Source organism: Otolemur garnettii, unplaced genomic scaffold (assembly GCF_000181295.1).
Source record: "Otolemur garnettii isolate 467f Iridium unplaced genomic scaffold, OtoGar3 scaffold00011, whole genome shotgun sequence".
Taxonomy (NCBI): Eukaryota; Metazoa; Chordata; class Mammalia; order Primates; family Galagidae; genus Otolemur; species Otolemur garnettii.
Genome location: NW_003852406.1, coordinates 26839556 through 26861432, shown reverse-complemented (window position 1 = coordinate 26861432; position 21877 = coordinate 26839556). Strand labels below are relative to the sequence as shown.

Sequence of the window (21877 nt, the reverse complement as noted above, 5' to 3'; positions counted from 1 at the left end):
TTTTTTTTTTTTGCAGTATTTGGCCAGGGCTGGATTTGAACCCACCACCTCCAGCATATGGGGGCCGAGCCCTACTCCTTTGAGCCACAGGCACCGCCCATTTTTTTTTTTAAAATAAAGTTTCTTGATAATTTTGCCCCTCCTTAAACAGATCTCTGGTTACAACGTGAAGAACTACTGGCCAGTTAACAGTCCTGTACTAGTCCAGATTGGAAGATGAGTGGGTGGATTCAGTGACAGCCCAGCTGAAGCACAGAAAGAGATGAATAAATAAGGTAGATTTGTGGAGAGTCAATCAGCCATCTCCCCCATGACTGAGGCTTTATTGCTTAACTCCTCCATTCACTTAATGCTTATACGCAGGTTCAAATCCCAACTCAAGTCCCATAATTGCTTCAGTCACCCTTGTCCTCTGCCACGTACTAGTTCGAAACTTCCCAAATTTGCCTTCAAGGGAAAATAAGGGATTAAGTTTCTTGTCCCATTTTTGGGAGTTGCTTTAGAAACAAAAATATATCAGACTGATATGCAGTTGGAAGGACTCTGGAGTTCTGCCTCTGCCCCTCTAGTCTCTCTGCCCAGCTAGGACCCCTGACTACACAGCAGAAGGAAGACGCAGACGCAAAGCAGAACGCCCGCCCTCACTCTGTTATGGGCTGGGCAGGAGGGTGGGGCGAACATCTGTGACGCCACAGGGCCACGCCCCTCTGGGAGGGCCCTGCGCCTGCGCCACAACGGCTGCCTCGCTCCCGGAAGTGGAGAGTCTACCCAGAGCGCCGCTGGGTCTGGGTGCCCGGAGGCAGGAGTGCTCGCCGAGCTTGCTCGTCAGTCCCGACTGCCATGTCGGCCTTCGACACTAACCCCTTTGCGGACCCAGTGGATGTAAACCCCTTCCAGGTACAGCTCCCAATTCAGATCTCTTCTAGGGCCAAGGGCCGCCGCCTGGGCCTCCTTCGCCGCAGCCGGGAGACGTGGCGTAGGAGGGACGGTCCATCTGCCCAATGGGAGAGCGTACTTTGAGGGCTGTCCTATCGTAGTGTCTGGAGGGCGGGACTAGCAGCAGGTGGCAATGTAGAGTGGGGCGGGGCGCTGTAGCCCCGGTAGGGGTGAGATTTTATAGCACCCCGGGATAGAGCTCCTCTGACTGGACGAAGGGCATTGGAGCAGGCACGGTCGGACCCTTAAGGGGATTCCCTAGCTTCAGGAATAGAAGCAAAATGTGACTACCACATACCTGTAGTCTTGGGAAGGCACCTGTCTTGAAGTCATCTTAGGAGAGAGGGTGACAGCAACATAAGAGGTGGAAGCCTCTCTTGGGATGGAGAAATGTAGGAAAAGCCCAAGACACCTCTCGTTACCAGCACTACCACTAGCCAAACTAGCGTATACCGTATAGGAAAGATTTGGTATAGGTGAGATTTTTCAGGAAGAATGAGAAGATAACTAAAGTTAAAAAAAAATGGCTTTGATAAGAATTCCACACCTTGGGAATGGATCTAGTTTGGAATGGACTTTGGCCCTGTTAGTGAGGGAGGAGAGATGAGGGGTTCTGAAAAAGTCTGGAAGCCCAGACTTTGGGACATGTGGGAGGAGGCAGTGTAGTTCAGATGTACTGACCTATGAGCTGTCCTGACCTTTTGAACAAACAATTGAGGAAGAAAGATTATCGAATACTTAAAGCCAAAACCTTTCTGCTGAGAGCACAGGGGTGTCCTTTTCTATGGCATGGGCTGGAGCTCCAGTTAGCTCCAGAGCTACTGTGCCTTTTGTTTTATGTCTGCTCAAAACCAGTTTTAGGGAAGCTTGTTTGTGCTGACTGGTGATTTATGAGCCCTAATGTTCTGCTCTGTCAGGATGTCACCAGACACATTAACTCATCTAGCTTGTCCTTTTAATTTGGTCATTGGCAGCTTCAAAGTTTCCTGCAGGTGTCAGGGAAGTCCTGGAGGGTCCTTCCTGTGATTCATAGTATAACCTTTCTCACCTTGAATTCCTTCAAGGGTCAGAGCAAAATCAAAGGAGACTTGAACTCAATATTTAAATGCTGTAGGTAGAATGAAAATGTTATGCTTCTTTCTAGGCCTTTCTTAGCCAACAGAAGCCCTCAAGGCAAATTCTGGTTGCTTGTTCCTGAAAACATCAGGGAATTCTGAACATTCCTCTTGTAGCTTAATGCTTCTTGACAGAGCCTTTGCAAGGATGTGTCTCTTATGTAAGGCAAACAGTCATCTCTATTGGTTAAGAAAAGAAAAAACATTTGCATTTTTTTCTGCCAGTGTCTTTTTTTTGGGGGGGAGGCAGTTTTTGACTGGGGCTGGGTTGAACCCACCACCTCCGGCATTTGGGGCCAGCGCCCTGCTCCTTTGAGCCACAGGCACCGCCCGCTGCCAGTGTTTTTTGGTAACTGTTTTGCTTTAATTAAAAAACTGCTGTATGCTACTGGGTTTGGGGTTTTTTGTTTGTTTGTTTGTTTTGTTTTTGAGACAGAGGCTCAAGCTGTCGCCCTGGGTAGAATGCTGTGGCATCACAGCTCATAGCAACCTCCAACTCCTGGGCTCAAGCGAGTCTTCTGCCTCCATCTCCCAAGTAGCTGTGATTACAGGTGCCCACCACAACACCCGGCTATTTTTTTTTTTTTTTTTTTGGTTGCAGCCCTCATTGTTGTTTGGCGGGCCTGGGCTGGATTCGAACCTGCCAGCTCAGGTGTACATGGCTGGCGCCTTAGCTGCTTGAGCCACAGGCACCGAGCCCAAAGTTTCACTTATTAACCCTCAGTAGAGTGCTGTGATGTCACAGCTCACAGCAACCTCCAGCTCCTTGGGCTTAGGCGATTCTCTTGCCTCAGCCTCCCGAGTAGTTGGGACTGCAGGTGCCCTCTGCAATACCTGGCTATTTTCTTGTTGCAGTTTGGCCGGGGCTGGGTTTGAACCCACCACCCTCGGTATATGGGGCCGGCGCCCTACCCATTGTGGCACAGGCGCCACCCTTTATTTTTTTAAGAGACAGTATCTAACTTTACTGCCCCTGGTAGAGTGATGTGGTGTCACAGCTCACAGCAACCTCCTACTCCTGGGCAGCTGGTACCGATTTTCTTGCCTCAACCTCCTGGGCAGCTGGTACTACAGGTGCCCGCCACAACGCCTGGTCATTCCTTTGCTGCAGTTTGGCTGAGGTCTGAACCTGCCATCCTCAGTATATGGGGTCGGCAGGCACCCCACTAACTGAGCCACAGGCGCTGCCCCTGGGCTTGTTTTTCTTTTTTTTTGAGACAGAGCCTCAAGCTATTCCCCTGGGTAGAGTGCTGTGGCATCACAGCTCACAGCAACCTCCAACTCCTGGGCTCAAGCAAGTCTCCTGCCTCTGCCTCCCAAGTAGCTGGGACCACAGGCGCCTGCCACAACGCCTGGCTATTTTTTGGTTGCAGCCATCATTGTTGTTTGGCGGGCCTGGGCTGGATTCGAACCCACCACCTTAGGTGTATGTGGCTGGCACCTTAGCCACTTGAGCCACAGGCGCCGCCCCTGAGTTTGGGTTTTAATAAAGAGTTAGTAGCCTTTAGGTATTCTGTCAGAATCAGAAATAAAATATATGCTGCTGTTTAACAGTCAGAAGCAGTCAGTTATTGGCCGAAAGATGCAGAGTTCAGCCCTATATTGATAGCTGCTTGAAAATCTTACACCTCGTCTCTGGCCCCAGAAATGACTGTGCAAACTGTAACTTCTGCATTAAAGCAAGACAAGTCTGTTCATCAAGCAGCCTCAGGATATGGCAGGACAGGAAGCAGCTGTGGTCCTGTCAACCAGCCACATCTGGTGGGAAATCCTGTGTAGGGAGAAGCGAGCTGGCTGGCTGCACTTTTGCTCCTCCTTGTCCTGGGCTGGGTTTTTCCTCTTGGTGCCCAATTGTGTGGGGAGAAGCAGCTTTGGATGTGAGGTCCTCAAGCACCTTCTCCTCATTAGAGCTGTGCTCTCTTTCCTTAAGATGGTAGTGTCTGCTTCTCTGACTCCCAGGGCTAGAGCATTGGGAGGTGCGGCCCTTGGGTGATTGGGTGTGAACCCAGCCTCATTTACTCAGGGTGTTGGCACAGAGTTTAGGAGACAGCAGGTGGAGAGGCAATAGACTCAGAAACTGTCACACCTAGTCAGTCTCCAGAGCAGTTGTTTTTTTCTGTCACCCCATGTTATAGTGGATTACAAAGGTATACTCAGCGTTCAGAGTCCATGACTAACTATTATTGTAACTTCTTCAGTTGAGAGATGAAGATGATTTGTCACCCAGCTAATTGGCTGTAAGAAGGGGAAGACCTGGGTCTCATTCTGAAGATAGTGCTGTTTCAAGGACTTTTAAAACTTAGACATTAGTATTAAACTGCCTTGGGGATATTTTAGGCTGCCTGAGGAAAGAATGTTACATAATCACCTTGTCACCTTCTTGAAATGACAGTACCAGTACTGGTGAAAGTAACAAATTAATATTAGTTAAGCTACCTTTTCCCCCTATAGTGTGAGGGGATGGAATAATGAAGATTTTATTGTGCTTTTTAAAACAATACTTTAAAGTAGTATAGATTCTGAGTAAAGCCAGTCCTTAAAAAGTGCTCAGGATTCTGTAGTCAGATAGGCTTTGGAATCGTTACCTATTCCGTTTGTTAAAGGCTCTAAGAAATCCTACAGAAAATATATTTGCTCAGCTTTAAATGGACCGGCATTTCTCAAAGTTATTTATTTATTTATTTATTTATGCTTGTAGAGATAGAGTATGACTTTATTGTCCTTGGTAGAGTACTGTGGTGTCACAGCTCACAGCAACTTCCAACTCCTGGACTTAGGCGATTCTCTTGCCTCACCCTCCTGAGTAGCTTGGGACTACAGGTGCTTGCGACAGTGTGCGGCTGTTTTTTTTGGTTGTAGTTTGGCTGGGGCTGGGTTTGAACCCACCACCCTTGGTATATCGGGCCAGCGCCCTACCCACTGAGCCACAGGCGCCACCCTCTGAAAGTTATTTAACCATGGAACTTTTTCTCTCACTCTTGTTATGTCCTGTGAAACTCCCAGTGTGCTTTTAAGTTGATTTCCCCATCTAAAACTCTTTATCCAGCTCCTACTCCCCCAGCCTACACTGTAGCTATGGGCATTTATGACCTCTTTCTTGTACATAGTTAATGTATATAATTGGGATTATTGGAAAACTTCTTGCAAAGAGCTTTGAATAGAAAGTGAAGTCAAGAGCACGCCCCAAAGGTTTACCTAACTCTAGAAGGAAGCAGGAAGGGGCAAGCCAAGTCTGCCAATTTCACAACCTCCGCTGGCATGCCCATCATTTCTCTGGTAATTATGGTGCTTCTGCTATGTACCTACTGGGTATTTGGGTCCCTGCATTGGCCCGATGCAGGATATCTGCTCCCAGAAGTTTCTCATTAAGTCTTGTCAGATGATGAAGGGGTGGAAAGCTAAAGGGAGGCGTTGCCCTGTCCATTTTTCAGCAGTCCACTAAAAATCAGACCACCCAGGCAAATGCCAGGGCTGCTTTCCCACTCGGCACTTCTGCCAGATTATCCCAGGCAGACAGCAGCGATCTTAAGGAGGGGGAGTGGAATAGGTGCTGATGGCGAACAGAGGAAGCCTTTCAGAGGAAGTCTTTCAGTATTTAGGAGTTGCCAAGTCACACAATATCACTTTCACATACTGCCTCCTTGCAGTTAAAAGATAATCTTAGTGGTGTGGCTGCTTCCCAAGGATTTGAAACATTTCTCTCCTGTGAAAGGAGAAAATGGTGGCAGAAACGTGATTTGGGTGTGAATTAAGTTATGAGAAGTTCCCTGCACAGACACCAGGGGCTTTGCCACTCCCCAGAGAGGGTTGGTTCCAGCTTGACTGTAACTTTAAGAACTCGTGGAGCCACCAGATGGACCTGGTAGAACTTGCCTCTGTAACAAAAGTCTTGTCTCAGAAATTTGAAAATGACAGTGTTCACACAGCTTAACTCTGACTCTTCGACAGCTGCCCAGATAGGGTGTTCCTTACAGTTGGCATATGGAGTTAGGCAGGGTGTTAGAACTTGAGTAGAGAGACAGATGAACTTTGGTCTTAACTTCTAAATTGTCTTTGGTATCACTTGGTGTAGGATAATCCTGTCTTCAGGACAAACAAAGAGCACTCACTGCTCATTCAGAGTAGAGAGCACATTTGCAAGGTGTGACCCGTCCAGCGAGTGCGGCTTTGGGATGCTCCCAAGTCAGTGCACATCACTCTGTGTAGGAGACCAGGTGGGTGGGCATAGTGTGTGGTCAGTGGCCTGCCAGAACTTCTCATCTGGCAGGAGAGCTCGGAAATAATGCTCCAGTTCATTGCAGCCCCAGCACTTCCTTCATCTTAGATCCCATGCTCTCTCCGGGAGTCATGAGCCTGAGGCACATCTGATTGTGATAACACTCACTTGTTTGGCCAGTCTCTTGAAATTCTCTCTGTGTCTCTCTAACCATGACAATACTCACCCACTTCAGCCTGTCTTCACTTTCTGTCTCAGACATTTGGGAGTACCTCAGAGTTCTGTCCTTGACCATGTTCTCATTTTCTGCCTTCATTTCTGTGGCTTCAGAAGCCATGTAGCCCTCACCCTTCTCTTAAGCTTCAAACCAGTATTTCCAACTCGCACCTGGGCCTTCCTAACCATTCCAACCAGATGTATCCCACAACTCTATCTCCAATCCAACTCATTGTTTTCGCAGATCTTTTTACCATTCAACACCCATTCCTGAAAAACCTGTTTCTCCTCTCCTGTGATCTTTTTTTTTTAAGGCACTCCATTCCTTCCTTTCCCCTTTCCTGCCTACAGGCCTTCCACTGGCGAGTTACTGAGCCTGTGACATTGTCCTGAGTCCCTCCCTTCTTCTTCATCCCCAGCTGCCATCCCATACTTCATTCCTATCACTTATATAGATGGTTGTGTCCCAGCAAGTCTTCCTGCCAACATCCTTCCAGCTGCACTGCACTCTCCTCACTGCTGCCAGAACAGTCGTGTCACCTGCTGCCTACAAATTTCTTGTTGTTCCCCATTGCCTATGGGTCAAGTCCAAAACACTGTCTGGCCCCACCTCTGCAGACTAGTTCCCTGATGCTCCTGGTTCTCCCCTCCACACGGCTTGATTCTCAGTGCCACGGGAGATATGTACCAAGACATATTGTGCTCTGATATTTCTTGCTTTTTTTCCCTATTATAAATCCTGGTTCAATGAATAGCATTGCAGGTACAGATTTTTACATCCTTTTGTCCTATTTCTTTTTCTTTTTTATCCTCACTCTGTTGTCCCAGTAGAGTATTGTGGTGTCATCGTAGCTTACAACAATGATTTTTACTGTTTTTGTTGTTGTTGTTGCAGTTTGGCTGGGGCCATATACCCACCACCCTTGGTATATGGGGCTGGCGCCCTACTCACTGAGCTATAGGCACCGCCCCAGTGATTTTTACTTTTGAAAAAATCATAATTTGCTATTCATGGCTGAGCTCAGTGGCTTACGCCTATAATCCTATCACTCTGGGAAGCTGAGGCAAGAGTATCCCCTGAGCTCAGGAGTTTCATACCAGCCTGAGCAAGAGCAAAAGCAAGACCCTATCTCTACTAAAAATACAAAAAAGTGTGCTAGGCATTATGGTGGGCACCTGTAGTCCCAGCTGCTTGGGAGGCTGAGACAGGAGGACCCTTTGAACCCAAGTTTGAGATTGCTATGAACTAGACTGATGCCATGCATGGTACTCTAGCCTGGGTAACAAAATGAGACTCTGTCTCAATAAAAAAAAAGAAGAAAAGAAATTTGGTATGTATGTGACAAAGGCTTTTCGGTATTGTACTGTCTTTAAGTCTGTGATTTCTATTTTTTTTTTTTTTTTAATAAGAAAGACAGAGTCTTGGCTCGGTGCCTGTGGCTCAAGTGTCTAAGGCACCAGCCACATATACCTGAGCTGGCGGGTTCAAATCCAGCCTAGGCCCGCCAAACAATGATGGCTGCAACCAAAAAATAGCCAGATGTTGTGGTGAGTGCCTGTAGTCCCAGCTCCTTGGGAGGCAGAGGCAGGAGAATCACTTGAGCCTAGGAGTTGGAAATTGCTATGAGCTGTGATGCCACATCACTCTACCCAGGGCAACAGCTTGAGGCTCTGTCTCAAAAAAAAAAAAAAAAAAAAAAAACAGTCTTTTTTTTTTTTTTTTTTGACCTCCAACTCTTGGGCTCAAGCGAGTATCCTGCTTCCGCCTCCAAGTAGCTGGGACTACAGGCTCCCGCCACAAAGCCCAGCTATTTTTTGGTTGCAGCCATCATTGTTGTTTGATGGGCCCGGGCTGGATTACGAACCCACCAGCTCAGGTGTATGTGGCTGGTGCCTTAGCCACTTGAGCCATGGGCACCGAGCCGCTGTTTGGGCCTTTAAGAAAGATATATACCACATACTGTGCTCTCTGATGTTTCTTGCTTTTTTTTTCCTATTATAAATCCTGGTGCAATGAATATCATTACAGGTACAGATTTTTACATCCTTTTCTCCTACTTTTCTTTTTTTCCTCACTCTGTTGCCCCAGGTAGAGTGCTATAGTGTCACTGTAGCTCACAACAACCTCAAACTTTTGGGCTCAAGGGACCCTCTTGCCTCAGCCTCCCAAGTTGCTGGGACTACAGGCACCCTGCATGATGCCCAGCTAATTTTTCTGTTTTTAGTAGAGACAGGGTCTTGCTCTTGCTCCGGATGGTCCTGAACTCCTGAGCTCAGGCAGTCCACCCGCTGCAGCCTCCCAGAGTGCTAGGATTAGAGGCGTGAGCCACCTTGCCCGGCCCTATTTGTTTTTATTATTATTATTATTATTTTAAATATACTTTGCCCTCCCGCAAACTCATGTTGAAACATGAGGTATTTATTCAGTGTGTTTATTTGGAGCCTGAAATAAACCTCACATTGGGAGTTTGGGTGGAGTACAGGATGTGAAAGCAAGGAAAAGTCATAGAGAGCTCAGATATAGCCAGGACCTATGTAGTGTGCAGAAAGAGATCTCCAAACCTGTGAAAACAAGTGTGTTTTTTCATGGCCCTTATAGTCAGAGGGCAGTAGGCCATAAATTTCTCAAGGAACCAGGTTGAGAAAGGCTGGTAGAACCTTCTTTTCTGACAGCTCAACACACTGGCCAGTTCTAGGATGATAAGAATCTCACAACAGTATCATTGTGTGGTGAGTCTGGCATAGAGTAGACACTTAGTAAATGTCAGCTCGCTTCCCCAGCTCCCTTCCCTGCCTTTCTTGCCAGGCCTCAGCTTCTCTTAAAGCCACCTACATCTCTCAGAAGGAGCACAAGTTTCCTCAGATGGGAGATACCCACGTGACGTGTCTCAGAGTATTTTAGGTTCCTCTTTCCAGGCAAGGTGGATGCTGCTGTGACGTAGGTGCCCCTTTCTCTTTGCTTACATCGGGATAGTGCTTCCTGGAGGAAGTGGAGGCCCGACAGATGCAGCTGGCTGCAAAGAGTTTCCAGCATACTAACAGGGACAGGATCTGCTAATGATGAGCCTGGTGAAGGGTCCAAGGGCCAGGTCTTTAAGACTTTAGGAGAAGGAGGAAGGATCAGAATGGACAGAGTCGTCATCCCTACCATCCCCATTGCAGCCCCAGAATGCCCTCCTGTCTGCCATTGGTAAAGGAAATGGCATCTCTCCATGGGTCTTGAGGTTGCCTATTAAACGTGTATGCTATGGCTGGGTATATTTATGCCAGCACCTGAAACTGCTACCAGAGCTGCCCAGCTGTCCCTCCATTCCTCTGTCCTTGTGACTCAGACTCGAGTAACCAGTTCTGTGGATGGTGGATCTGATTTCACTGACTTCAGCTCACTCACTCAGCTGTGGCTAGGTGTCTTCTGAGACTGAAAGGGGAACAGATACTAAGCCCAAAATCTTCCTTACAGGAAGCCACAAGAAAACCACTTGGGAGAAAACCACTGGTGGTTCAGTCGTGAAATGACCTCAGGGCCAGTTCCTCTGGCATCAGGTGGCCTCCTGAACCTCACCTTGTCACTTTGTCTAAGCTGCAGGAGCCACCAGAGCACAGGTGGTGTCCAGCAGAGAGAGAGGAGGGTGGGAGATGGGGTTGCATAGGATGAGGCCTATCCAGAGACACAGAGCAAGTTCTGGTTATGTGCCTAGCTGCAGGCTAGGCCCCAGGGATGGTTTGATACAGGAACTGGTGGCCCAGGTAGGAAGATAAGAGTCAGTATCTGGGGCAGCGCCTGTGGCTCAGTGAGTAGGGCACCGGCCCCATTACCAAGGGTGGCGGGTTCAAACCCAACCCTGGGCAAACTGCAACAACAACAAAAAATAGCCAGGCATTGTGGCGGGCGCCTGTAGTCTCAGCTACTTGGGAGGCTGAGGCAAGAGAATTGCTTAAGCCCAGGAGTTAGAGGTTGCTGTGAGCTGTGTGACACCACAGCACTCTACCAAGGGCGATAAAGTGAGACTCTGTCTCCAAAAAAAAAAAAAAAAAAAAAAAAAAAGTCAGTATCTGTGATAAGGCCTGTGATAAAACACATTCGTACAATCTGCAGAAAAAGGACATTTAGTGCTGACCTCCAGCTCTATAGATATTAAGAATAAGGATTGAGGTCCTATTTAGAGTTGTAGGACAAGTTCATTCACCATGGTCAGTTTCTACATCTGTAAGTTTAGGCAGTCACTCTGAGGGTTTGTGTAAGGTTAGCATTGTATTTAAGAATTAATTGGGTTAGGCTTGGCGCTTGTAGCTCAGCGAGTAGGGTGCCAGCCACATACACCAAGGCTGGCGGGTTTGAGCCTGGCCTGGGCCTGCGAAACCACAAAGACAACTGCAACCAAAAAATAGCTGGCTATTGTGGCATGTGCCTGTAGTCCCAGCTACTTGGGAGGCTGAGGCAAGAGACTCTCTTAAGCTCAAGAGTCTGAGGTTGCTATGAGCTGTGATGCCACGGCATTCTACCGAGGACAACATAGTGAGACTCTGTCTCAAAACTTAAAAAAAAAAAAGAATTAATTGGGTTGGTGGAGGTGCGAGGCTAAGCCTGAAGGATTGAAGCTTCTGGTTTAGTGATGGCAGGGTGGGGTGCAGGCCATCAGGCAGGGGGCAGTCTAGCCACCCTCACAGCTATTTGTTTCAGAGCTTGGGCATAGCTGTGAAACTGGACCTGAGCCCTGCACATTTCCAGGATGGGGCAGTGGCACACTTGAGCAAAGAGGATGGCAGGAGCCCCATGCAGAGATTAGATAGGAAAGGGAGGATTGAAAACTCATGACCAGGCTGTGTTCTGAGAACATTCTTGCATTTTCAGAAAAGAATAAAAAAAAATTCAAAAGCATTTTCTTGGCTTTTCATCTGAGCCCTTCATATCTCTGGTCCTAGCAAATGTGCCTGATTTAATAAAGTCAGTACTAGCAGCCAGCAGCATTTTTTTTGTTGTTGTTGTTTTTGTTTTTTTGGAGACGGAGTCTTACTTTGTTGCCCACCGTAGAGTGCTGTAGCATCATAGCTCACAGCAACCTCAAACTCTTGGGTTCAAGCAATTCTCTTGCCTCAGCCTCTGGAGTAGCTGGGACTACAGGCATCCACCACACAGCTCTGCTATTTTTAGAGAGAAGGTCTCACTCTGGCTCAGGCTGATCTTAAACTCATGAGCTCAGGCAGTCCACCCGCGCTGGCCTCCCAAGTGCTAGGATTACAGACATGAGCCACTGCACCGGGCCCCAGCAGCATGTTTTTGGTCTAGAACTTTAGACTGTCTTTTTAAAAATAAGAGGAAGAACAGGGCATGATGGCTCACACCAGTAATTCTAGTACTTTGGGAGGTTAAAGTGGGAGGATCACTTGAGACCAGAAATTTGAGACCAGCCTAAGCATGAGCAAGACCCTGTCTCTACAAAAAAAGAAAAATTAGCCAGGAATAGTGATGTATGCCTATAGTCTCAGCTATTCTGGAGGCTTAGGCAGGAGGATCACTTGAGCCCAGGAGTTTTGAAGTTGCAGTGAGCTATGATGATGCTGCTGCACTCCACTCAGGGTGACAGAGCAAGACCCTTTCCCAAAAGTAAGTAAATAATAAATGAGGAATAAATGCTTTCTGTAGAATAATAAAACAGTATAAAGAGGTTAGAAACTGAAGAGCAAGTTTCTACCCTCACCACTCCATTCATCTTCCTCTTCCTCCCCACCCTCCAAAACACACTCCCCAGAGGCAAATATTATGAACCATTTTGAATCTGTATGGGTTCCATATGTAGAACCTGTGTGGTGTCTACACTTAGGCCTCAGGGTATAAAACTTGCTCTGGGTCTCTTCTGGAAAGTCAATGGGTCTGAGCTTTTTCCAGAAAGGGAGAAGAGATTCCACCTGTGTGGAGGGGCGTGGGCAGGCACAGAGGGCTGCCGGAGAAGCTTCTCAGGACACTGGGGGGAGGAGGGGACGCAGTCTCTTTCAGCCAGGGCTCTCTTCTCTTCCCAGCATCTAATGGCTCTTTTTCACCTTCTCAGGATCCCTCTGTGACCCAGCTGACCAATGCTCCGCAGAGTGGCCTGGCTGAATTCAACCCCTTCTCAGAGGTTGGTGAACATGCCCTATTTCTGAGTCCTGTGATCCTCTGGAGTGGTGCTGGGATCTCTGGGGCAAGGAGCCTTGGCAGATACAAAAGCAACTCTGAGAAGCCGAAATCCTCAGAGGGGCAATCCTAACATGAACTCAGGGAGTGGGGCAGAGGCTGTCTGAAATTCTTCTTTTTGGATCCATAATCTCAGCCCATTCTTGAGGAGTCCAGGGCAGTGCCAGAGAGCTCTGGATCCAGTGAGGCCAGGGTTTCTGGGTCTAATCACTGTGAACCTGAGGCTTGTTGGCTGAGAAGCTGCAGAAGAAGGCCCAGTGTAGGCCCCGGGGAGTGTCCCTCACTTGCTATGGGTGGGCAGCTCCTATGCTTTTACAGATGCCAGTGCCTTGCTGTGGGTTTGCCCCCTGGTTGCCAACTAGTGGGGTCCCAATCCCTTCCTTCTTTTGATCTGTCCCACATAGACAAATGCAGCGACAACAGTTCCAGTTCCCGTCACACAACTCCCTGGGCCTTCACAGCCAGCAGTTCTCCAGCCCTCAGTGGAACCAACTCAGCCAACCCCCCAGGTACTGCCAGCAGGGGACCCTTTGACCTTTCCTCCCCAGTGAGGGAGTCCCCAGACCAGCAGCTGAGCCCTGAGGCTGGTGGGTGGGAAGAGAGCCTTAATCCCTGGCTCCCCTTCAAGGGCCCTCTTGCTAATTTCTTTGGAGTTAGTCACTTGCAAGTTGAGAGGTTGATCTATGTCCTCACCCCACTCCCATCACCAAAATTTAAGCTCTTCCAAGCTGGGGCCTTGGGGTCTCCAGAGAGAGCAGCACTTGTTCTTGCTCTGCCCCTCCAGATCCTTGTGGGGTCTTTGGCTTGTTCTCTCTTCCTCGGGGCCCAGAATCTTTCTTTGTTTTTTAACCTCATTAATTCCTGCCTTCCTTCCTATTTCCCTTTGTCCCTATATCAAATATGGTGAGTCTTGCCTGTTTTGTGCCTGATACTCTACTCGGCTGCCTCACCGCCCTGGCCCCACGCTCCATACTGCCTACATGAGCATGACCCTCAGTGGAGTTGTGTGTTGCAGCTCCTGCTTAGACAGGCCAGCAAGTTCCTGCCTACTCGATTCCTGGCAGTGAGTGAGCTCTCAGAGAGGCAGATGCTACTAGGAGGAGATAGTATTCTCAGAGACAGCTACATGCGAAAGCTTCCGCAGGTAGGCCAAGTGTAGATGAGCAGGGGGAGGGCAGGCGCCTGGAGCCTGCCTGCAGGGCCCCAAACCCTCCTGGGCCCCAGAGCCTATAGAGGTGAAACACGCCTTATGCGTGGTGCTGCCCTGACACTCAGCTGGGTGGTGGGCTTTACTGGGACCTGGGTCCTGTTCAGCTGAACTCACAGACTTTGGGGAGAGGAAACTGAGACCTCTAGTGTGGTCACTTCTGGTTCTGCTTTCAGTGCCTGGAACTCACCTCCTGAAGGCAACTGTAGCTCTTTGGAAAGCTTCTTCTGGAGATCTTTGTGTGGGTCCATGTATGTGTGTGTGTGTGTGTGTGTATACATACACCTGGTTTGTCATCCTATGTGATGACCGGTTTGACATTTACTTTCTAAAACAGACTGTAGTCTTTTTTTTTTTTTTTTTTTTTGAGACAGAGCCTCAAGCTGCCCCCCTGGGTAGAGTGCCGTGGCATTATAGCTCACAGCAACCTCCAACTCCTGGGCTCAAGCGAGTCTCCTGCCTCCGCCTCCCAAGTAGCTGGGACCACAGGCGCCCGCCACAGCGCCCGGCTATTTTTTTTTGGTTGCAGCCGTCATTGTTGTTTGGCGGGTCCGGGCTGGGGATTCGAACCCGCCACCTTAGGTGTACGTGGCTGGCGCCTTAGCCGGTTGAGCTATAGGCGCCGAGCCAACAGACTGTAGTCTTATTCTCTAGGAGAAACTTGGGCCAAATAGTGTCAGCAGCCAGTTCAGCCCAGGGCTGCTCAATCCTACTTACAGTTCCTCATTGTCCTACTCAGGGACCTTGCTCTGCCTGAAGAGGAGATAAGCGTGGACTACACGCCACAAAAGCCAGTCAGTGCAGGGCCATGCCTAAAGGGCTGTCCTGAGATATAGCCAGTCTTAGTTCAGGGGGACTCTGGGAGGCAACTCCTGTGCTTTTACAGATGCCAGGGCTCAGGAACAGTCTGCCCTCACGTGTCTCCCCTCCACTCACTGCTAGCAGGTGTGCACCATTCCCCCTTCACACATATGCATCTGGGCTCTTCACATGAAGCTCAGGTCTCTGGGTAGGTCTGATTATAGGTTAGTCTCTTGTGAGGCCTTTACCCCGTCAAAGCTCACTATCATTGAACTTTGCTTGGACTGTGGTTCTGGGGAGAGCAGGGGGAGTCCTGGGGGATGGTTCTCCTATTTTAAGCTTAGGGACCCGGGGAGAGAAGAGCCTGATAATGCTGGTAATGGCCAAGAGGCCCTAGTGGTGTGGGGGCAGTGGGACACAGTTCTCACTCTCTATGGTGGTCTCTGGAATCTAAGACACTCTGTGGGTTGGGACTACATTTGGGATGCCCTGCTACGTTCTCCTGTATAGGGCAAGGCCCTTCTTCCTGCCTGCTCAGGCTGATACTTTCTTGTGTCCGGCTGTCCCCGCCCCCGCCTCCCTCTTCTCTCTAGGCTGTGGCATCTGCAGCCCAGGCAGGCCTGCTTCGGCAGCAGGAAGAACTGGATAGGAAAGCTGCCGAGCTTGAACGTAAGGAGCGGGAGCTGCAGAACTCAGCGGCCAACTTGCATGGTAAGGGAAGCTGCTAGGACCTGGGGCTGCCCTGCCTGGGGCAGGGGAATGTCCTGAGCCCTGTATGGTGGGCCCTCTCAGCACTCACCCTGTGCCATCTTCTTCCTGGGCAGCTTGGAGCTTTGTGGCACTTTCAGTGTGGTCCTGGGGAGAGCAGTAAGTTGAGAGAAGACCTTCAGGATCATCCTAATGGGTGTAGATTATTTCAGCACGCCTTTCCAGCTCTAAGATTCTTCCATAGCATAGCATTATGACTCCTTGTTCATGATGATGACCTAAGTTGTCATACCTACAGGCTAGTTGTTAAAAACAATCACTCAGATTATTTAACTGTCTGTATTTCCAGTGCATTTGGGTCTATTATCTTAGAGTGAGCTTGTGGGCGTCTCTTTGGGTCCCATTATCCTTTTCCATTCCACTCCTTAATTCATGCAGATCCCAGTCCCAGCTTGCCAAAGCCCCTCTGTAAGCCTTGGTTTGGCCTGTAAATTGCTGGTGTGGTGCTCACTCTTCAGAGCCACTGCTTCTTTTTTCTTTTTTTTTTTTTTGCCAAAGAGTCTCAAGCTATTGCCCTGGGTAGAGTGCCGTGGCATCACAGCTCAAAGCAACCTCCAACTCTTGGGCTCAAGCATCCTCTTGCCTCAGTTTTTCTATTTTTAGTAGAGATAGGGTCTTGCTCTTGTTCAGGCTGGTCTCGAACTCCTGGGCTCAACAATCCACCTGCCTTGGCCTCCCAGAGTGCCAGTATTACAGGCGTGAGCCACCTCACCCAGCCTTTTTTTTCTTTTTAGAGACAGGATCTCATTATGTTGCCAAAGCTAGAGTGGGGCAGTCATAGTTCTCTGTAATCTCAAACTCCTAGGCTCTGGTGATCCTCCTGCCTCAGCTTTCTTATTTTTTATAGTCAAGGTCGCACTATTTTGTATATGTTGGTCTTGAGCTCCCATCCTCAAAACAATGCTCCTGCCTTGGCCTCCCAGAGTGCTAAGATTATAGGCATGAGCCATGGCACCTCAATGTTGCTTCTGAGGCTGGGTCATCACCTCATTGCTCTTTCCTCTTTCCACACAGTGAGAGAGAACAACTGGCCACCCCTTCCCTCATGGTGCCCTGTCAAGCCCTGCTTCTACCAAGATTTCTCCACAGAGATCCCCGCTGACTACCAGCGGATATGCAAGATGCTCTACTATCTCTGGATGTGTGAGTCCTACTCCTGCCCTCTGTGCTCAAGGGTAAGGAGGGTGTGACTTGAGCTCCCCATCTTTGCTCTGGCTGCTCCTCAGTAATGTGCAGCTCTCTGCTGATGCCGTCCTGCCTCAGGGGCAGGCTGGTATGAGGAGGTGCCTTCTGCCCACCAAACACTCCCTGTCCAGGAACCTCATTGAAAGGGTCAGTCTTACCCACAGATCAGGCAGTATGGAACTAGCCAGAGACTCCCAGGTTTGAGCTCACGGCACTAAAAAGCCCTTCTCAAGTGACGGCTGCCCCTCTTAACAGGCCCCTTGGCTTCAGGGGATGAGGAAAAATTCTCCCTATACCTCTGAGGATCATCAAAGGCCAGGGAAAGACTTGCTAAGAGAAAAACTTCATTCCCCAGTGATCTTCCCCCTCCCCTAAACCTGAGCTATCACATCACCTCTCAGGAACTTAGTTTGGGTCCCAGAAAACCAGGATTTGGGAACTATCCCTGCCTAGGTACAGGCCAAGGTCCTCCACTTCTGCAGCTTCCCTCACAGCACAGATCTCATCTCTCCTAGGGAGTGGCTTGCCATGTGGGGAGCCCTTCAACCACCTTGGCACAGCCATTTCTCTCTCCTCCCCTCCCCAGTGCATTCAGTGACTCTGTTTCTGAACCTGCTTGCCTGCATGGCCTGGTTCTCAGGCAGCCCCTCCAATGGAGTGGACTTTGGCCTTTCGATCCTGTGGTTTGTGATCTTCACCCCCTGTGCCTTCCTTTGTTGGTACCGACCCATCTATAAGGCGTTTCGGTGAGTGGGGCTGGGGGCAAAGGGGTGAGTATTCGGCTGGCATCCCAGGTAGCAAGCTAAGGGGCCATGGGCCCTCAGGCCCCAGCCTAGTCTTAGAATAGAATAGAATGTTGGGGAACTCTGCTTTCCCATTCTCCCCATAGCCAGAACAGATGGGATAAGGACCCTTACTTGCCATCTCCTTGCCCACTGTACCACTGGCTGGTGCAGTGGTATTTCTGTCACTGGGAAGAGGGAGGGACCCTCTTTAGAGAGCTTTGAGGTGTGCTTCTCAGAGTGTCAGGCAGGTGCGCTCAGTGGCTTATCTCTCCTTGTTTACTTATGCTCCTTGAAAACTCAAGCACCCACCGATGCTTAGACTAGATATTATGGAGACACCTTACAGACCCTGGGATTTTGTAGTTGTACCTCAGATTGATGCTTTCAGGGCTGGGAGGGGAAGGGGCTGGGGCAGCAACAACCAAACCATCCCGAGATCCTGAATGCAGATAAACACTCCAGGAGGGGAAGTGGTCCATCTTTATGTTGTCTTTTGGGGAAGCAACTTTATCAGCTCTTTGAGGAAGGGTTCAAGCACTGACCTTTTAAATTGGAGGGCAGGGTGGCGCCTGTGGCTCAGTGAGTAGGGCGGCCCCAAGGGTGGCAGGTTTAAACCTGGCCCGGGCCAAACTGCAATAAAAAAATAGCCAGGCGTTGTGGCAGGTGCCTATAGTCTCAGATACTCGGGAGGCTAAGGCAAGAGAATCACCTAAGCCAAAGAGCTGGAGGTTGCTGTGAGCTGTGACGCCACGGCACTCTACTAACGATGGCAAAATGAGACTCTGTCTCTTTTAAAAAAAAAAAATTTTAAATTGGAGGGCAGTGAAGCGCCAGGCCTTCCTGATTATGGTGATCGATGTCCGTGTGTATGTGTCCTCATGGACATTTTGTCTGTCCCATAGAGTTCTGTCCCTTGCCCATCATGTCTCCTGGCTCTTGGTGAGGAGAAATGTCACCAGATTAGGAATGCTGAGGAGCATGACCCAAGCCCTCTTGTGACTTCTTTTTCCTTTTTTCTCCACAGATCTGACAACTCTTTCAGCTTCTTCGTGTTCTTCTTTGTATTTTTTTGTCAAATAGGAATCTACGTCATCCAGTTGGTTGGCATCCCTGGCCTGGGAGACAGGTGAGATCTAGGGCATCACAGTGGGAATTGGGCTTTGGATGTGGGGCTCAGCCTCTCTTGCCCTGTTTCCTAGCTACCCAGAGAGTCTCACAGGACCTTGCTTCTCCTGTGGCAGGAGAGAAGTGATGAGCCGCCTTTGGGTCCTCTCTCTAGTCCTTCACCAACCAGTAGCCACTCATCATCTTTCCTTGCTCTCCACTTTTTAGGGTGTTGTGGGTGAACTTGGCTTGAATCTTTAGGCTACCAGGGCTGTGTCTTGTACTAGATTGCAGCCTTTCTTTTCTCCTGCTGTACTGTACTAGAGGCTGATCCTAAGCTGTGACTTTCTCCAGTGGCCTTATAACTTTAGGAGACAGGACCCTAGCCTCCCTCTGCCCTCTTTGAGCATATGACTGGACTGAGTTTGCTTGGCACTTCAATCCTCAGCTCAAAATTCATCTCAAGAGAAAAGCTGATTGAGTGGGTGCAGTGGCTCACGCCTATAATCCTAGAACCCTGGGAGGCTGAGGCGGGAGTATTATTTGAGCTCAGAAGTTCAAGACCAGCTGAGTAAGAGCAAGATCCTCATCTATGCCAAAAATAGAAAAATTAGCTGGGTATCATGTTACCTGTAGTCCCAGCTACTCAGGAAACAGAGGCAGAAGGAACACTTGAACCCAGGAGTTTGAGGTTGCTGTGAGCTATAACGATGCTACTGTATTCTAGCCACAGTGACAGAGTGAGACTCTGTTTAAAAAATAAAAGAAAAGCTGATGGCTGATGTTTTCCTTTCTGCCTCAGTACACAGGGAGCATTGCAGAAAGGTCACGCTGGCACTTGGCAGAGTGCCTGAGCCTGGAAGGGTGGCACTGTTTTGGTCCCCTTCTTTGGACAGAGCTGCAAGTCCAGAGGGAGAGGAGAGCTGCCTCTCCTCACCCTCTAAGCAAGCACACACTGCCCTCTTAAACCTACACCCCCTTCCTTCTGGCCCTGCTGTCTAATCTGGCCCCTTTTGACCAATGACCCAATTTCACTGTTGCCCTAAGTGAGTTCCTGGTAGAAAAGCTGTGACATGTAACTGCTCTTTGCGCCTGCTCTAGGAATCAGAAGGCTTGAATTCTGGCACTGGCTCTGCCCTCACTGCCCTGCCTGGGTTTACCTCAGTTACCTCTGTACCTCCCAATCCCCCTCCAAAACTCTCTCTGGCCATTTTCTCATGGTGCCTCACAACACCCATGAGTGGGTGGATATAATCCTCTACTTTTTTTTTTTTTTTTTTTAGAGACATAGCCTGACTTTGTCGTCCATGGTAGAGTGCTATGGCATCACAGCTCACAGCAACCTCCAACTCCTGGGCTTAGGCAGTTCTCTTGCCTCAGCCTCCCAAGTAGCTGGAACTACAGGCACCCACCACAATGACAGGCTATTTTTTGTTGCAGTTTGACTGGGGCTGGGTTTGAACCTGCCACCCTTGGTATATGGGGCCAGTGCCCTTCCCACTGAGCCATGGGTGCTGCCATAATCATATATGTGTGTGTGTGTATGTATATGTATATATATATATATATTAGAAACAGAGTCTCACTTTGTTGCCCTTGGTTGAATGACTATTTTTTTTTTTTTTTTTTGAGACAGAGCCTCAAGCTGTCCCCCTGGGTAGAGTGCCGTGGCATTACAGCTCACAGCAACCTCCAACTCCTGGGCTCAAGCGAGTCTCCTGCCTCCGCCTCCCAAGTAGCTAGGACCACAGGCGCCTGCCACAACGCCTGGCTATTTTTTGGTTGCAGCCGTCATTGTTGTTTGGCGGGTCCGGGCTGGGGATTCGAACCCGCCACCTTAGGTGTACGTGGCTGGCGCCTTAGCCGGTTGAGCTATAGGCGCCGAGCCTGAATGACTATTTTTAATTGTAAAATATACATAACATTGGCTTGGCACCCATAGCTCAGTGGTTAGGGTGCCAGCCACGTACACTGGAGCTGGCAGGTTTGAACCCAGCCTGGGCCTGCTACACAACAACTGCAAGTATGACAATAGCCAGATGTTGCGGCAGGCACCTGTAGTCCCAGCTATTTGGGAGGCTGAGGCAAGAGAATCACTTAAGCCTAGGAGTTTGAGGTTGCTGTGAGCTGTGATGCCATGGCATTCTATTGAGGGGGACATAGTGAAACTGTTTCAAAAAAAAAAAATACACATAACATAAAATTTATCATTTTATTTACCACTGACTCCATTTGAAACTATACAACTCTGTGGCATTTAGTACATTTACAGTGTTGTACAGTCATTACTACCATTTAGTTTTTGAACATTTTTATCACTCCAAAAAAGAAACGCCATACCAGGGCGGCACCTGTGGCTCAAAGGAGTGGGGCGCCGGCCTCCTATACTGGAGGTGGCGGGTTCAAACCCAGCCCCAGCCAAAAACTGCAAAAAAAAAAAAAAAAAAGAAAAGAAAAGAAACGCCATACCCAGTAAACAGGCACTCCTCATTCCTTCCTTCTCTAGGCTCTGGCAACTACTTAACTACTTTCTTGCTCTATGGGTTTACCTATTCTGGAAATTTCATATAAATGGAATCATGTACTACATGGCCTTTTCTTTTGTGTCTAGCTTCCTTTACTTAGCATAATGTTTTTTTCTTTTGGAGACATCGTCTCACTTTGTTGCCCTTGGGTTGAATTCCATGGTATCATAGCTCATGGCAACCTCAAACTCCTGGGCTCAAATGATCCTCTTGCCTTATCCTCCCACGTAGCTGGGACTACTGGTGTATGCTACTACACCCAGCTAGTTTTTCTATTTTAGTAGAAATAAGGTCTCAATCTTGCTCAGGCTAGCTTCGAACTCTTGAGCTCAAGCAATCCACCCACCTCAGCCTCTCAGAGTGCTAGTATTACAGGCCTCTCAGAGTGCTAGTGAGCCACAATGCCTGGCCTATTTCTTTTCTTTTTATGTCTGAATAGTATTCTATTGTATGGGTATCCTGTTTTTCCGGGGTGGGGGGGTGTTTGTGTTGTTTTTTGAGACAGAGTCTTGGTGGAGTACTGTGGCATCATAGCTCACAGCAATGTCAAACTTTTGGGCTCAAGTGATTCTCTTGCCTCAGCCTCCCAGGTAGCTGGGACTACAGGTGCCTGCTGCAACGCCTGGCTATTTTTGCTCTGGCTCAAGCTGGTCTCAAACCTGTGAGCCCAGGCCATCCACCCGCCTCGGCCTCCCAGAGTGCTAGAATTACAGGCATGAGCCACTACACCCAGCCATCTGTTTGTTTGTTTGTTTGGTTTTTTTTTTTGAGACAGAGCCTCAAGCTGTCCCCCTGGGTAGAGTGCCGTGGCATTACAGCTCACAGCAACCTCCAACTCCTGGGCTCA

At 48.9% G+C, this 21877-nt stretch overlaps 1 protein-coding gene across 2 annotated transcripts in view; it reads left to right on the top strand.

Annotated features, from left to right (window-relative positions):
- The first annotated feature begins 726 nt into the window (after positions 1 to 726).
- SCAMP2 (secretory carrier membrane protein 2) overlaps positions 727 to 21877 on the top strand; it is a 25361-nt gene continuing 4210 nt past the window's right edge. Inside the window, exons 1-8 of one of the 2 annotated variants that reach the window (XM_023509948.1) lie at positions 727 to 897; positions 12531 to 12599; positions 13060 to 13164; positions 13671 to 13799; positions 15257 to 15374; positions 16446 to 16574; positions 17203 to 17362; positions 18426 to 18527. In XM_023509948.1, coding sequence (XP_023365716.1) covers positions 841 to 897; positions 12531 to 12599; positions 13060 to 13164; positions 13671 to 13799; positions 15257 to 15374; positions 16446 to 16574; positions 17203 to 17362; positions 18426 to 18527 — 869 coding nt within the window. In that variant the 5' untranslated portion in view covers positions 727 to 840. The remainder of the gene's footprint in view (positions 898 to 12530; positions 12600 to 13059; positions 13165 to 13670; positions 13800 to 15256; positions 15375 to 16445; positions 16575 to 17202; positions 17363 to 18425; positions 18528 to 21877) is intronic. The other variant, XM_003784520.3, reaches the window with a different exon arrangement.